Below are 17413 nucleotides of genomic sequence, written 5' to 3' on the forward strand. Positions count from 1 at the left end.
CTTTAATGCTATGGGACTGAGTGTTGTGTCATTAGGTAGAGGTAGAGTGTGCATGCACACTTCATGCTCTCATTTCTACTATACAGTGTAAGGTAGCACCTTCCCGCCACTCCTTATCGCACGATGCACAGTTTCAACTCCGTTCTTGCTGTTGCTTACGGTAACCTGATCACCTCCAGCCATTTAAACTGGTGCTTCCAGAAACTGGTTTATGAGTACCTAAGGTTTTACTTTGTGTATGAGCTAAGTTGTCCCTGCTTAAAAATTTAGATTTTTGTACTAATTATAAAAACCTTTTCATGACGTTTGAGAGACACAGCCTCCGCCCCTCGGTTTTTTGGGTTTTTTTCCACAGATTCTCGCTCTCTGTACGGCTTTGTTACAAAACTGTGGCACTCTAGGAGTGGTAGGGGCTATACCAGGCTGGTCACATTTTGTTTGCCACTGTTCAGGTCCTCCTGTAGGCAACAGTATTGTCTTCCGAGTCCTGTGTCCCTCAATGAACTCCAAGAAAAGGAGTTTACGGTGAGTACAATAATCCAATGGTATCAAACTTGGGAAATCCACTTGGCGCGCGGTCTGTAAAAATGCATAAACAGAATTTACCTTCAGTGAAAACTGTATATAAAATTAACAATAGTTCCAGGAATACAGGAGACTGAATTTGATGTTGAAAATTATGTTTAAAATGAAATTTGATGTTTAAAATGATGTTTTTTTAATGGGTCGGACACAATAAAGCAGTCAAGACAGCCACCAAGGCTGTATTTCATTGTTCAAGGTCCAGTGGGTCTACATCTTGGTTCCGGTAATTTCATACCATGGCTCTAACTGGTACATAACTATGATGAATGGTATTTTACTGCCCACTATGTTTTGCCTTCTATAGAATGTACTTTAGACTTTGTTTGGTACATTTATCCCATTTTGTAGGTTCAAGGCAAATAAGACTGGGTAAACGTTAAGTAGGGTATACACGGGTAGATTTTTACACGACCGTTCATATGAAAAATCCCGTCGGAATGTTCGATACAGGCATCAAAAACTTGCAGATTGTCCGAAATTTTGTTTAATTATCAGTTTGATATAACATGCTTTTTTGAATCAGTGGAGTTTCCGAAAACCACATTTCACTTTTAGAAATTTGTTTGATCGAGAAAAATCTTGCAACATGCTCCTTCGAATTTTTCGCCACTGTGGTCAAAATTGATTTGTTGTATTGACCCCAACAATGATCAGAAAGTTGAACGAACGTTCCAAAATCGATTTGGTTTGTTCAAAATTCTAACCGTGTATACCCTACTATAGTAATGTGAGTGACTGATAGTTATGTGACATTCCATGACACAACTGTGTCAAGGTTTCCACCCACACCATGCAGAGCAAAGTCCTGCAATAGTTGATAGGAAAGCACTACACTGGATCAGAATGTCCTGTTTATTCTTGTCCTGCAGCTATAGAATGATCTCCCCACTAATCTGAGCCCTTTAATAAATGCACACAAAATCTTTTCTTCTTTTCTCTTACCTTAGAAGGGAAAATAATTTTTAAAAATCAATTTTTATGTTTATTAGTTTGTTACAGATCTGATTTGGAGTGCAGGAACATGTGAAATGGTACTCCTAAATTCTGACCAGTGACATGATGGCACCAAGATTTGGGGGAATATAAGAGAACTGTGACATTACTTGCAGAGCAGTTAACAATCACCCTCATTTTTTCCCCCTAACTTCACCATTCCTTTACTTTAACTTTACCCAAGATGATGAAGAAAAAGGAATCTTTTAATGTTGAGTCTTTCATTAAAGATACCATAGGTCTGCACCAGAAACGTATTTGCAAAACTACATCTTTAACTTGGGGGTGTAGTGGTGTGCAAGTGACATAACAAAATGTTAGTATAAATGTCTATTCAAACGATCAAAGATATACAAACAGCAAGTAGAGTTTACACGCAGTCAGATGCAGATGTACAAAGTTTCATTATGTGATCTATTAAAGAACTTCTTTGTCTTTTTGACATATGTATTTTCTTATTATTCTGCCTTTTATTTTGCACCAGGCATCTAGCAGCGCAGGAAACCTTGGAGTCCTGATTCCTGTAATTGCTGTGGTAAGTATTGCTAAGCATGGTACATATAAGAAACAACATTTTTTAGGGGTTTAGATAAAATGAAAGATTAAAAAACAGTTATGGTGTTTTCTCATGACAGCTGTATAGAAGTAAACACTTTTTTTTAATGATGGCTGTTTTCATTCAACATCTGTTTACGATCTGTGATAGCTGGTTTGTGTTTTGAATCAGGTTGCTTTCCTATAGCTGCAATTGTGTGTCAATAATTAAGATATAGATCTATATATAGCTCTATATATAGAGCTATCTATCTATCTATCTATCTATCTATCTATCTATCTATCTATCTATCTATCTATCTATCTATCTATCTATCTATCTATCTATCTATCCAGATAGATAGATAGATATAGATCTATATATAATGTATATGTGTTGTAAATGAAAGATAACATAAATAAATTAACTCGTCACATTAATCACTAAGGCAAAGTGCCGTAAACCACAGCAATATATATACACACTTAAAGGGCAACTTTACCTTTTAGTATCCTTAAAGTTGCCCTTCAATAAATCTCCCCCCCTTCCCAAGTACAGCCCACTTGGGATAATACATACCTTTCTACCTGATCCAGTGATCTTTCCTTCAACGAAGTTCTGGCCAGCTACCCTTTATGCTGCACATGCACTCTGCAACCATATTCATTTCAGTGAGTAGCTATAATCCTGGTGGCCTCCAATGGTTCCTTGGTGTACAGCTGACACCGAAATAAATGTGGCCCCTTTAGGGTTTTTTCCCTTCTGTATCTCATTGGTGAGATTTCCTTGCCTGGTAGACAGAACAACAAGGGAGGGTAAATATCTCTTGTGTGAGGGAAATTCTTGGACAGTTGTTACTGCAACAAGTGTTCCCAATCCTCTATTCTTGTTTTGGTGACCACGTTAAAATCTTTATTTTTTTAACTTCCGGTGACCCTGGTTTATAAGAAAAATTAGAGAGTAGTTTTTCCCAGTGGGGTCTCAGATGACAAAAACTTGGACAGGACTGCTAACCCATCCCGATGCTATCCAAAACGAAACTCTTGGGCTATAGATATACTTCAACGTCACAGCTAAAAAGAAATCAGTTTTCCAACTCCATATTATCATATTGCTACCTACATGACTTTAATAAATATTGTTTCTGCTTTTAGTTGAACATGTCCTTGCACATAAATGTAAAGGGTTATAATCGATAACATACTTTTAATTTACTTGTGTAAATCATAAAGTACCCAATAGGCAGTTTATTAGTTGGGTGCTGGTTTAGTTTTTTGTTTAAAAAAAAAAAAAGAATTAGAAGTTTGATTTTAAACATTTAGACACATGATCAATATCATACTGCTGGGCTGTCCTTCAAGTTAAAATTGAACTATGGCCAATCCTTTTTTAAAACTCAGCAAATAGCAGGCTATTGGCCGCTATGTGCTGACAGCGCAGGGCTGTGCTGCAGCCAGGAAAGATTTGGGCTATGTTCACACCACCATGCTCGGACCAGATCTGGATCAGATCTGCAAAAGCAGGGAGGTGCGTTTTTGATGCGCTCCGTTCCAGTTTTTTTTTTTAGCTTAAAATTGGCTTTCAGGTGCAGTCCAGTGCATTTGCATGAGTTTACATGCGTTCTGGACCATGGAAAATTTAGACCAGCAGTATTTGTTTTTTGGCTGGACCGGAACAGACTGCACTGGAGTAAACAGAGCCCATAAAATACCATAGGGATACATTGTGATGTGTTTTTGGTCCGGGAACAAACTGTTCTGGTCCAGACATGGTGTGAACAAGCCCTAACTGTCACCGCTCTCTGCAGGGAGAAGATTGTGAACCGAGTGATCAGCGGTTTGTGATCCCTCATTTCTCGATCAGTAACGCTGACAGCTGCAGTGTCACATGTTGGCTCAAAGTATGGGGATGAGTGTATTTCACTCTCCCCATAATTCTCCTTTTTAAATTATTCCACTCTATATTTATTTTCAAGGCCAAACAGCCACACTTGATGGGACAATTGTTAAAATGGAATAAATCCCCTGAAGTCCATGTACCAATTTGAAGTCCAAGTGCAAAACTATTTATTGCAACTGCAATCTATTTGAACGCTAACAGTCCACTAAATTTCAAAGACGTAACAGTTTTTCTGAAAACTGCTAGAATTGCAAGGAAGCCAATATATGCCTACAACCTCATATAAATGAATGCATAACAGTGTCAAGGGCTGACCTGCCTCCTCCCCAACATTTCTAATGGTCCATTAATATGCTGCTGGCCCAGAAAGGAAGGTCCTGAAACTGGGTGGATTCAGGCTAGCTCTCAACATTGTCTGAAAATGTCAGAATTTGCATATTCCAGTACCCCTGGGATTAAGGGCTTCCAGGGTACACAAGCAGTCATTTAAAAGTTCTAATTGATCAACCTTTTAAACAAAATACAAAGGAAGAAAATGACGATTTATGAGCTTTATTCTTTTAAAGGATGTTCATGGGTGTTGTCATTTCCTTTCTTAAAAACTGTAAACTTATATTTGTGGAATGTTTGTTGATTTTGGTCTATAGCTGTCAAAATAAAAGTGGTCCAGGGGTGTCCCCCCTCCTTTTTCCCTATTATTACCATCTTGTTTTCGAGTTTAATCTTTTTACTGTTTTTTAATCCCCTTTTGGAATTTGTCGGTTCTTTCATGGTAAAGTAACACTCCAGTGTAAGGAACTACAGGTGAAACTCGAAAAATTAGAATATCGTGCAAAAGTTCATTTATTTCACTAATGCAACTTAAAAGGTGAAACTAATATATGCGATAGACTCATTACATGCAAAGCAAGATAGTTCAAGCCGTGATTTGTCATAATTGTGATTATTATGGCTTACAGCTCATGAAAACCCAGATCCACAATCTCAGAAAATTTTTGGCAGTGTGGGCAGGTGCCAAGTCCTGCTGGAAAATGAAGTCAGCATCCCCATAGAGCTCGTCTGCGGAAGAAAGCATGAAGTGCTCCAAAATCTCCTGGTAGACGGCTAAGTTGCATTAGTGAAATAAATGAACTTTTGCACGATATTCTAATTTTTTGAGTTTCACCTGTATATGGACCATGTTCTTACAATACAAGATGTGCACATTCTGATGTAACCACGTTTATACGTTTTAACACTGTATACTCAATTCTTTTGCAACTATTCAGTTTAAGAGCTCAAAGGACACGTCACATGGGGGTTAATGGTTACATTAGTAGAAAAAGAGCAAATATTTATCAAGCTTGCAAAAACACAACAGTTCAAAAATCTCCCAGGCCAAGCCTGCCTGATTCCATTTCCAATTAGCTGTTAAAGGACTTTTCTACATTAAGTTGACAATTTGAAAGTTTTAATCGACATTTTAAACAAGGAATACAAAGGAAAAACTGAGATGAACATCCATTAAGTTGACAAACACCTAGATTGGAAACTTTTATTCGTTAGCAAAGGTTTGAAAGACTTATTGAAAACTTCATATAGTATAGTTTACAAAAAATATGATATCAGGTTTGGTTTTCTTGCATATAATTGTCTCTCTAATAAACAGGTCTGTATTGTAAGATGACCAATCTGTTTTCCACATGACAGTGGTAAAATCAAATTCTACATTTGTAAGGTCAAATGTGACAAATGTAAATGCTCTAGTAGCTGAATCTATAATTCTGCTATGTACAGCCCCTCTTAAAGACCATTTTACATCTATGTCTGATGAGCATGCTGGGTAGGCGTTTTGTATGTAGTTGCCCTTCCCAGCAACATAAATAGTAACATAATTATATTATAAGCCCGGTGCTTAACTGTGAGAACAGTTCAAGACTTGGTGGGGTTGGACACTCTTCCACAGAAAATAAGACAATTGGTGCGATGTTCATAGATTAAAAAGAGGAAAGGACGGTCCACCATGAAACGTGTCTGAATGGAAAGTGGCGTGAAGCCCACGGTAGTAAGACTAGCAGCTTGTGTTCCTTCTTCGTTCACTGTGATGCTTCCTTGTTGTTGAAACTGCAAAGTGATTTATTAGAGAACATGGTAAGAAAAGCAATCTGGACAAAGTTTTCAGTATTACAGTAATTACATGAGGGCTTGTGTATATAGGGAAAATGTAGCATGTGTTTGGGAGTATCTAGCTTACATTATACATCTCAGTTCTTCACATGTGCCTCTGACCTGCATTATGGTCTGATGTGAACAAAAGCCAATGTACCCAAGCCTTTAGTATGCTTCATGATCAGTATGATCAGACTGTGTAGGTTACTACATAGTAAAGGCTATTGCTAGCTATTGTTTATGTGGCCTGTTCTAGTTTTTAAACCTATGCCTTAAAGCAGAACTCCGTGGAAAATTATTAACCCTTGCAGGGGGCTACACGTTTTGGTCTAGGGAGGAAAATAACAAAGTTATACTCACCCGATCCTGTGACCGCGCTCCCTCCAGCTTCTTCTTCTCTGCAGCGTTGGGATGTCCCTCGGCGTATTAACATTCTATACACTGTGGGGGGAATTTATCAGAACTGGAGCATACAAAATCTGGAACAGATCTGCACTGTAACCAATCAGCTTCTCTGTCTCCTTTTCAAATCTTACCTGACCAAACTGAAGAGAGATGCTGATTGTTTGCCGTGGGCAACTGCGCCAGATTTTGTGTCCTCCAGTTTTGATAAATTCCCCTCACTGTATACAACATGATGCTTTACGGGACCTTAGATTGCTGGAGCGAAGGCGGAGAAAGGCTCCAGGGACTGGTCTAAGAGCAAGCCAGTTCCGTCTCCGAGGATTAGGTGAGTATAACTGTTATTTTCCTCCCTAGACCAAAACAAGCACTTAACCCTTGCAGTATGGGGGTAGCCCCAGTGCAAAGGTTCATAATTTGTTCCTTTCTTTAAAGTACAAACATGTTCTACTTTACCTTTTATTCTCTGATTGTGGTTATTGCCACAGTTTTTTTTCCGCTCAGTTTCCCTTAGATTTTCTATCTTTTAAACAAATAAAGGAATTTGAATTGCCATGTACATTGCAGCTTCAAGTAGGCATGACACCAAGTCATTGTTGACACTAACCATGTAGCAAAGTAATTTTGTATGTGCTCCTTGTGCTTGCATGGTACTCCAGTTTCCTCCTACATTCCAAAGACATGCTGAAAAGTAAACTGGCTCTGTATAAATTAGCCCTAGTATATATGTGCTAAAAATCCCAACTGCAAACTTTTGGCAGACCCTGGTAACACTGTTGAGTGGCTAATGTAGGTCTGGGGCTCATTTTAAACATGGAGCCACAGAAAAAGTAAGGTTCCAAGATTTGAAGTGGAACGAAGTTTGCAGCGTGGTCATGGTAGTGGGGAGGATGGCTATGCAATGTAATAGGAATTGGTCTAATAAACTGTAGATACTAACCAGGCTAATGTTTATATCCTCGTCAGTAATGCCTGAAAAGTCTGCCTTGGCAGTGAACACATCTTTCGCTCCCAAGTTGCTGAGCACATCCTTCAAGTTATAGTTCTTTTCCAGCTTGAAACGTGGTAGATAAATATCCCTTGTCCTATGAACAAACATGAAATAGATACAGCTGAATTTTGTCATGTATCCTAAAAAAATCTATAAACAAACTTCTTGGAAACCGACAAACCAATATAAAAAAATAACTGTACTTTTAATACCCTTAAGGCCTGGTTCACACCTGGGCGTTTTACAGCGCGTTACTACGCGCTGTAAAACGCTCAACATGTGAAAACCAATAATTGCCTATGGGAATGGTTCCCACACGGGCGTTTTACAGCGCGTAGGAACGCGCTGTAAAACGCCCTACGCCCAAAGAAGTACAGGAGCTTTTTTGGGGCGTATTTGCCGTGCGTATCCATTAGGATACAGCCGAATAGCCCTCAGAAACATGTGTTTGTCGCGCGTTTCTTTTACAGCAAATCGCTGTAAAACCGCGCATATTCCATACGCCCAGGTGTGAACCCAGCCTTAGTCCTAAACTTACCTATCCACTATGCACAGCGATCTTCACTGTGTGGCTGCTCGGATCCCCACAGTCTTTTCACGGATAGTATCTAAGCCAGGCTGGGCTCTCCGGTCTTCATTCATTCCTGTGGAAATGCCGTCAACCATTAAGGCCAGTTGTCGATGGCTTTTCCATGAGAATAAATGGAGCTCTTTGTATTTTAGGCGTAGAGAAGCTGACTTGTTTAATTTTTGTTGTATCAGGATGCCTTAGACATGAGAATGCTGTGCTGCATAATTGAATAACTTTTTGTAGGCTTACCTGTTCGTCATAATTTTCTGCCATTTTTCTACCACGTGTGTGTTGAGCTGCTTCTCAAGCAGTTTCATGCCAGACAGTTTATGTGGCATAGCTATCAGCATGCTGATGTTGCCAACATATGGCAGCTGCAGAATATCACAGTCCAGTTCAGAATCTACAGCTACCAAGAAGTTTCCCTTGGTCTTCATCATGGACACTTTCACAATTTCTTTTTCACTCACACGGAAATTTGCATTATGGGTATACTCTACTGGAAACTTATTCTCCCAAGTTCCTATAAAAAAGAAAGTTCATTCATTTGTATACCATTCATATTAACATATAAGAAAAGTACTGCAATTGTGCAAATTCCAACTGTGTTACATTACCATGAACTATGCTAACAGAGCTAACTTTGTATAACCTTTTGAGGAAACGTGGATTGCATTTTTGGCCTTTCCTTTTAAAAATGCTAGTTGCCTGATGTCTATGCTGATCTAGTCCGTATCTGACGACTTCTGCATGCTTGTTCTGAGTGTGTGACTCAACGTATTGAAGCTAGTAACATCCAGATAGCTATCATTTTCACGAAGAGATCTGCAATGGCAGTCTACTTGTTTCTGTTTGTAAAGATGTATTTTAGCCTAACAACCTTTTTGTATCTTTTTCGTTAAATGAACAAGTAAATTGGGTTGCAGCATGGTTTTGGTGTGCAACCTTATGTTATTCACTGTGTATAGATCTTTAGATGGCCAGCTTTCTATTAGAATATGTTATTCATAATATGTTAAAGAAGCACTTCCAGACTAAATTGTGCTCATATCATCTGTAAACTTAACTAGGTGCTTAAAGAAAGTAAGGCTGCAGCTAACGATTATTTTCATAATCGATTCGTCGCCCGACGCCCTAAAAGAAAGTCTTACCTTTGAAATAGATGCAGTTTACAAGTAACATCAGAAGATCTGGGCTAAGGTTTGAGAGTGCTTCTTTAATCAGACCTTTGGTGAGCTGGTGGATGCGTTGGTTGATCTTACTGAGGAATGCTTTTTCTTCAAAGTCTCCAATCTGAGCCTCTGCAAAGTAATAGTTTTTCAAGTTATTCTGAAAGTCTTCCCTAATGGCAAAGTATTTCTGTATGTAGAGGTCATTGACTGCTCTTAAAGTATAGCCAAAGTTTCTGCGGAAGAGTCTGTGAGTTAATTTACGGAAGACCGCATGAACGGTGTATGTGTCATATTTTGAGCTAGCATTAATGAAATCCATGAAGCCTAAAGTAGATAGAATTTGGCTCCGAGTCTCCCCTTTTGTACCCATTGACACTATAGCCATTGCTGTAGACACACCAACTGGTGCTAATAGGATGTTTTCAGTTGCGTTTGTGTTTTCTTTTATGGCCCGATAAAGATTAAAGCCAAAATTGGCGTTGATTATGTTCAGCCTTTGAATCCTTGTTTTTCCTGGGAAAAGTTCGTATATATTCCCTGGTATTTTTTCAGTACTCTTGATATCTGGAAGAACATCAATGATGTCTGTATAGTCGACGTCTTCTTTACCAAATATTTCGTCAAGATCAAGGTAGTCCTCTTCATCATCTCCTTCAGGAATAAGGTCTATGGTCACAGTTTCTTCCTGGAGGCTTTCTGCATTTTGGGCCATAAGACCTCGTGCTCCCACAGCTTTGTCTCTGTTCTCAAAATGCTCAGCCAGGTCTTTAACACCACCTAAGGCTGACGAAATAAGTAACAAACTTGTGGCAAAGTAGAGGAGATTCATTTTGGAAGCCTCTGTTCTTGGGCTTTTTTTTTTTAAAGGAACACCAGAGTCAGCTGTGTAAAGGGAATATAAAAGTTAGAGCAAGATGGTAAAAATGAATAATAGCATAATAATAGCATTGTAACAGTATATTAAAGATTGAATTATGTATCCTATCCACTTGTATCACATATGCTTTCTGAAAAGTATCCTTACCTTACGGCTCTGGTGACTATTCGTAGTCCTAGAATATGTTAAATGCACTGAAAAAGAGCTAAAACGTAACCTTTGCCACCCACAGAGTAAACAGCATACTTCAAACAGAGAAGTGCTTGGTCAGCCAAAGTCCCTTCCTAATGCTGGGGCCCCCTGGTTCCCTCCCTGCTACACACCCCTTCTTCATTTTCTGTGTTCAACAGACCACTATACAAAAAACAAACTGCTAGGCATTAGCATTCTGTCTGTGCAGGAAATATTTTACTGGATTGAATAATAATTGTTTATAGCACGTTACAGCTATTCTTTGTTATCTTATTTTGACACTATTACTATGTACTTGTTCAATAACCTTTACAACAAAAACTCGCCACCATTTAAGTAAACGATCAAGAACCCAACAATTACATGCGTGTCTGCATTAGCTTAGCTCAGGGCTGTTGCTGCTAGCAATACAGATCAAGCATGGCCTTTAGAGAAAGTAGAGGAAATAAATGAAATTCAAGTGGTACATTTAATTGTTTCTTTGAAAATATGTACTCTTAATAAAGCTGAACTCCGGGACTAACGTTGCCTCTGTGCAGGAACATTGTGTAATACAGACCGGTCACTGCTGCTCTCTGTCCTTGTGCAGGGTGACTGGTCTTGCATCCGCCCCCTCCTGTAGTTTTCTGCAGGCAGCCTGTAGTGGGTGGAGCTGCTGGGTACATCACACAGCTCTGCTGTCTGCACAGGCTATGCACAGTTATGATTTCTTTGCTGCTTTTACAATAGAATATCTGGTTTTGCAAAGACATTTGGTAAACGCAAAGTAAGTTTTTATACCCTTTTGGGGTTAATAAGGAATATACTTAAATGAAAGCTTTAGTGCCCAGAGTTCAGCTTTAAGTTGCCCACACACTGTAATTTTTTTCTTCGTTCAATCCACGGATAGTATTACAGACTCCTCCATGAAAGATTAAGAGCGTTAATAGGGAGATCTCCCTCTGTCTGCTTTGCCAGCTGCTGTCAGAATACACGAACAGAAACAGCAGCTCATTGCCTGCCGGCTGTGTTCGCTCAAACATTTTTTCTGACCAGCTCCTTCGATCAGCTGATCGAGGGGTGACAGCCGAAAGGGTGCTTCCTCAAGAACCAGCTGAAATTTGTACAGTGTATGGCCAGTTTTAGCCATACAGTATTGCTTTTTGTATTGTATCACTGTGCTGTGTGTGTGTGTGTGTGTATATATAATATTATAATATACACTGAGTGGCCAGTTTATTATGACCACCTGACGTTTGTAGGCAAATTAGCTATAATTTGGCGCTGAAGTTGCTAGAGGGCCAGCGCATTATAAATAGGGAAGCAGGTTGTTTACCACGACAGTAGAAGTGATTTTTTCTGAAGATATGGGTAAACAACGCGATTTAACAGCCTTTGAACGTGGAATGATTGTTGGCGCTCTGAGCCATGGAGCGAGTATCAGCAAAACAACAGAATTCGTTAAATGTTCAAGAGCAGCTGTTGTTAAAGTGTTTAAAGACTGGACTGTCAGCCAAAAATCTGGGTCTGAACGTGCGAATTGTGGCCGTCAGCGACTAGTCAATGTTTGTGTGATGTAATTTTGTGATACATGTAAATAAGTGTGATTTTTGTATTGCAGATTTTGTGTGTGTTCTGTAACTGGTAGTTATCGGATTCACCATTTATTGGAAGATAAACTTTTATTTTTCCTGTACTTGATTTCCAGCTAACTCGAAGATTGCAACCCATCAAAGAGGCCAAGCCACGTCTACAGAAGCTCTTCCGAGACTTCTGGTTATATTCCGTTCTTATGGGCTTTGCTGTGGAGGGTTCAGGTACTTTACATCTACAATGCAGTTCATGCTATAGCACCATAATATTGCTTTTGAATAGATTCCAGATACCTTTCCTTCATTCTTTGTTTTGCTCTTCACCTTCTGTGATAGTCCCTTGGACACTTCGGATGTCCAAGAACATTTCTCTAGGTCTATTTACCAGCTAGTTTTCTGCTATGCTTGTTTACTCTTCTTAGTCAACTAAACCTACTAATATTATTGTCTGTTATTTAGGGAAATGCTAGAGCTGTTGGATAATCTTTGTGTTTGTAGCCCAAGTTAGCCTGAATAGTGGGCACAGGTTTCCCGAAAATTTTTTTAGATTGTATTTCCACTCTCTATTTAAAAAAACCTCACCGCAGCCATGCGACAAACACAGTTATAAATCAATCCAATGTCCAAAGTAAGAGGTGGTGAGAAAGCCCTCCGAAGTCTCAGTGGCATGGTCCTGTAATAACACCCAATTTCTTTTGCTCTGAATTACTTTTTATTATGGTGTTTTGGTGGCTTACCTTCTGCTGCTTTCCTTGTTGCAAAAACTTTGTGCCTTGTCTTTATGGATCTTGCTACTTTTCTATACCAAATAATGCTGCACACTCCATTATTTCTGTAGAACTGTATTAATATTCAGATAACATGGGGGGACGGGACATTTTATCAATTCTGTTGCATGGCAAAACAGTGCTAAACAGGAGTCGAATTATGAAACAGATTTTCTACAAGGTTACAGCTTGAGTAATACACTCCTCCCTCAGCTGCCCTAACGTAGCTCTGTGACAATAAAACCTGACCACTTCTTATTTATGCATCTGTTTAGATGTGAAAAGCTGTCACATCTTTAGTAATAAATCTGTCTCAGAACTTTGAATAATGTCACATTTGGCTGCCCAGGATTAAGCGCACATGTCTGTAAACCTGTTGTAGAGACTTTAATGGAGAGGAGGCAACCTCATTTGTGGCTAATTATGTTGCTAATTTGCTTAATAAATATGTCCTAAAGCAGGGGTGCCCATTAGGTAGATCGTGATCTACCAGTAGCTCTCAAAGCTGATGCTGGTAGATCAGGAAGGGTGTGGATGGTGGTCCCTTTATTCCATTTTGTTATATTTATTTAGCTGTGCACACATGATTACCTATTAGGCTGAGTCTGCTGGGCCACAGAGAAAGTGAGGGAGTTTTTTTTTCCGTTGGTAGATCTCATGTAGCTCGTCATTTGAAAAGTAGATCTCAACACAAAAAATTGTGGGCACCCCTGTCCTAAAGTATTCACAGCATCAGGGTGTAAAAATAGAACTCCTGCCAAAACGTTTTTTAGTTTTTGATAGAGTAGGGAAACATGGTGTTTTTGGCTGTAAGGGATTTTCCCTTCTTGTCGTGTCACATGGACAGGAGCTGAGGAGAAGGTCTTAAACATGGACATCACAATACAAGCACTTGTATTAACAGAGTAAGGAATGTTTGAACATCTGTTCTTGTTGGTGAGATTCTCTCAATGTATGTATTACTGGGACAGGAAGTGGAGGTACAGCTTCCCAGTGGAGTGTTCCTGACCCACAGGTAACAAGAAAATGAAAGACCCGACAATAAGAGCCTCTGAGCTTTCATAAATATAGGCTCTGTAGAGCATGGTGTACAACAGGTATATGTAGACTAAATGACTTAAGATACAGTTGTTCTGAAAAGTGATTTAAGAAAGATCAAATAGTAAAAGGAATAAAACAGAAGATGGCAAGACAGAAAAAAAACATTTTGAAAATGCCTATCATCTTTTATGTTGTTATTGGATAAGAAAGAACAGAAAAAATGACTTTTGAGGCATCACCCTGAGAACTTCATATATAAAAAAAATATATTTTATTGTTAAAAATATATAGCAAGGTTAAAATCATCAATATAGTCTTATTTACAAAACTGTGAAATTGTATGCCTATCATGAACCTGCAATAAATAGTTATAGTTAACCAAGTAATTTCTATGCAATATCATTAGTATGTAACCATGATAATTATAGATATTTTGCCATGGGGAGGTGCTCAACTCTTCTACGCGTTTCGCGGTACCACCGCTTCTTCAGGAGCTTATGGGCATACACTATAATTTAAAGACAAACATTATGGGTAAAACTTAACAAGTAAACATTGATTACATTGATATGCTGAGTTTCAGCCAAGTTAGAATATATAAATACATTGTTCCCAAATTTCTCTTACATCATGGCTCAAAAATTCCATAATGTTGTTATTAACACTGTAGAGGTTAACACACCAACTTAGGTAGAGATGCACCGATACTGGTTTGCCGGTTACGAGTACTGATATTTATCTTTCAGTACTCGCCGATATCTTGTACCAATACCAGTACTTCAGCTAGCATGGAGCTGTCTTCCCGGCCAGTCAGGAGGCCAGGCGGCGTGTCATTACCCGCTGCCCGGCTTCTTGATTGCCCGGGAAGCCGGCTCCATGCTGTTTGGCCAGTGTTGTGAAGTAATAGAACTTCGGCTCGATGCTGATGGGCTGGGAAGCCGGCTTCCCAGTCCATCAGCATTGAGCTGTCTGGCTGTCTCGATGCTGATTGGTCAGAAAGCCGGCTTCCCAGCCAATCAGCATCGAGCCGGCTTTCTGGCCACCCTACCTTACCGGAGCAGCTGGATGTAAACGGACCATCTGTTTACACCTGGCTGCCCATAGACTTACAATGACCACACGATCGGGTCCGCCTGAAAATCTGACAGGCCGACCTCATCGGATTGCCCATCTGAAAGGGGCTTTAGGACTGCACTTGTCTTGTAGAATGCGTCTCGATTTTTTTGGACAGTTATACATTTCATTAACTAAAATTCTTTTGTACTGAAGGTCTGTGGCCTGAAGAATGGTATGAGGGAGTCTGTGAAATCGCAACGAAATCTCCTTTGCTGACCTTTCCCAGTAAGGAACCTTTGCGGTCTGTCCTGCAGTATAACTCTGCAATGAAGAATGACACCGTAACACCTGTGAGCACTTTTGTTCTATTTCTAATATCCCTTTTGGGGTTTGTACAAAACGGTTAAATGGATTTTGATGTTTTATGTGCAGGCAGAGCTTAATGAGCTAAGGAGCACTATTATTAATCTGCTGGATCCAGCCCCAGAAGTATGTCAAAACATCAACAAACTGGACTTTGCCATGTCCACTTACCTGCTCTCTGTGTATCGGCTGGAGCATATGAGGTGAGCACGCGGACATGCATCCTGCTGACGTGTACTTTTGCTCATGTGTGCAACCTGCTTTCTATTATATATTTTTAATTTATAACTATGTCCTGTCTGTTAGGGTCTTGCACTCCACAGATAAAGACCGTTTCCAGGTCATGTTCTTTTACTTTGAGGATAAAGCTATTCAGAAAGACAAATCAGGTGAGAGTTCATTTTATTTGTTATAAGGTAGTCTTTGCTTTTCATTACTCTAATACAGTGGTTCTCAACCTGTGTAACCTCAGGACCCACATTTGTCCTTGGTCATTAAGTCATGACCCAAGTTGCACTGCAATGGAATGCACGGCATTGCGGTACTGCGCGTTCCGATGCGCGCAATAGAACTGTGGGTGGGAGGTGCATTTGGGGTGCCATTCAAATGAATAGCAATGCAAATCACTTCTCGCACCAAAACACGTGGTAGGTGCGATTGCGAAGTACAGTGCGTTAAACGCACTGTACTAGTGTGAGTGGGCCCTCAAAAACACACAACCACAGACACAATCTCTCACACACATCAAAAAATAATAATTTTGTTCTTTTTTTAAGATCCACCCAGTTCTCCCTATTCTTAGCCGGGGTCCCGTGTGAGCTGCTGTACAGTGATGGAGCTCCATCCATATGTGCATTGCTTGTACAGCTCCCTTGCACACCCTGTAGAGGTGCCAGGAGCCAGTATGTTACATCACACCGGTCCAGGCACCTCTACAGGACAAGCAAGGGAGCTGTAAGCCATGCAGGTATGGATGGAGCCTACCCTACCTCAAGCTGACACTCGGCACCGGACAGCATATTTTGAATGGCTGCTTGGCACAAGACTTGACAGTGCTACGCTAGGGGGAGGCTGGGGAGCCTCTCAACTAGAAAAGTGGAAGGCACACGGGGACCCACTGAACACAGGGTCGCGACCCACTCTTGGGTCACGACCCACCAGTTGAGAACCAAGGCTCTAATACATATTTGTCAGAACACTTCTGTGTGTTATGTTGAGATTGGTTATATCTTCTGCTGTTCATCATAAATCTTTGAAGGTAAACTTTAAATAAACATGACATTTACATGACCTGTCTTTCTTGTGGATAGAGTAGAAAGGGTTAAAGCCGTTTAGTTTCTGTTGCTGTCTGTGTGTCTTTTAAGGAGGTTTGCCTTTTACTTACTTTTACAGCAACTCTGGTCTTTAAAACAGGAAGTGAAGGGAAATCTGTCCAACAAGCGCACACGTGACATGAAAAAACATTTTTGGTAGCCTACACAAGGATTAAAACTAGGGATGCACCGATACCGATACTAGTATCGATATCGGTGCCGATTCCGAGTATTTGGGCGAGTACTTGTACTCTGCTCCGATGCCTAGCATGAGTGCTTCCGGTATCAGGTTTCCCGATTTGGCCGGGAAGCGGCTCCATGCTCTCTCGTCACTTGTGATGAGAGAGCATGGAGCCGACTTCCCGGCCAATCAGGAAGCAGGGCATCGTGTAATGACGCGCTGCCCGGCTTCTTGATTGGGCAGGAAGCTGGCTCCATGCTCCCTCGTGAGGTAAGGTTACCTTATCTTAGTATGTCCAGCCTGTCACCCCCTGGGGCCTCTCCAGCGAGAACGCGGCTTTCCTCCGGTACCCAGCCGGAGCCGTCCAATCACGAAGCCGTGCGCCGTGTAATGACGTGATGCCCTGCTTTCTGATTGGCTGGGAAGCTGGCTTCATGCTGATGAGATGCTCATGAGATGACGAGGGAGCATGGAGCCGGCCTCCCGGCCAATCAGAAAGCAGGGTGTCGCGTCATTACATGGCGCCCGGCTTCCCAATTGGCGGCCAGACGGCTCCGGCTGGGTACCGGAGGAAGGCCACGTTCTCGCTGGAGAGGCCCCGGGGGTGACAGGCTGGACATACCAAGGTAAGAGGGGACTTTCTTGTTAATCGGGAAGCCGGGTGGCGAGTCTTTACACGCTTCCCTGCTAATCAGGAAGCCAGGTGGCGAGTCATTACACGCCACCTGGCTTCCTAAATGGGACTTCTGTTACTCG

At 40.6% G+C, this 17413-nt stretch overlaps 2 protein-coding genes across 2 annotated transcripts in view; one reads left to right on the top strand and one right to left on the bottom strand.

The window, feature by feature from the left end:
* PI4KA (phosphatidylinositol 4-kinase alpha) overlaps positions 1 to 17413 on the top strand; it is a 106100-nt gene that overhangs the window by 32040 nt on the left and 56647 nt on the right. Inside the window, 5 exon segments of the mRNA XM_018566031.1 lie at positions 2063 to 2113; positions 12053 to 12161; positions 15014 to 15150; positions 15233 to 15366; positions 15470 to 15552. Coding sequence (XP_018421533.1) covers positions 2063 to 2113; positions 12053 to 12161; positions 15014 to 15150; positions 15233 to 15366; positions 15470 to 15552 — 514 coding nt within the window.
* On the bottom strand, positions 5796 to 10403 carry SERPIND1 (serpin family D member 1). The gene is made up of 5 exons (XM_018566032.1): positions 10321 to 10403; positions 9276 to 10178; positions 8374 to 8647; positions 7503 to 7647; positions 5796 to 6115 (listed from the first exon to the last, which is right to left on the bottom strand). The coding sequence occupies exons 2-5, from the start codon at positions 10123 to 10125 to the stop codon at positions 5924 to 5926; spliced, it is 1461 nt and encodes a 486-aa protein (XP_018421534.1). The 5' UTR covers positions 10126 to 10178; positions 10321 to 10403; the 3' UTR covers positions 5796 to 5923.

This window comes from Nanorana parkeri, unplaced genomic scaffold (genome assembly GCF_000935625.1).
Source record: "Nanorana parkeri isolate BGI_ZX_2015 unplaced genomic scaffold, ASM93562v1 scaffold909, whole genome shotgun sequence".
Classification (NCBI taxonomy): Eukaryota; Metazoa; Chordata; class Amphibia; order Anura; family Dicroglossidae; genus Nanorana; species Nanorana parkeri.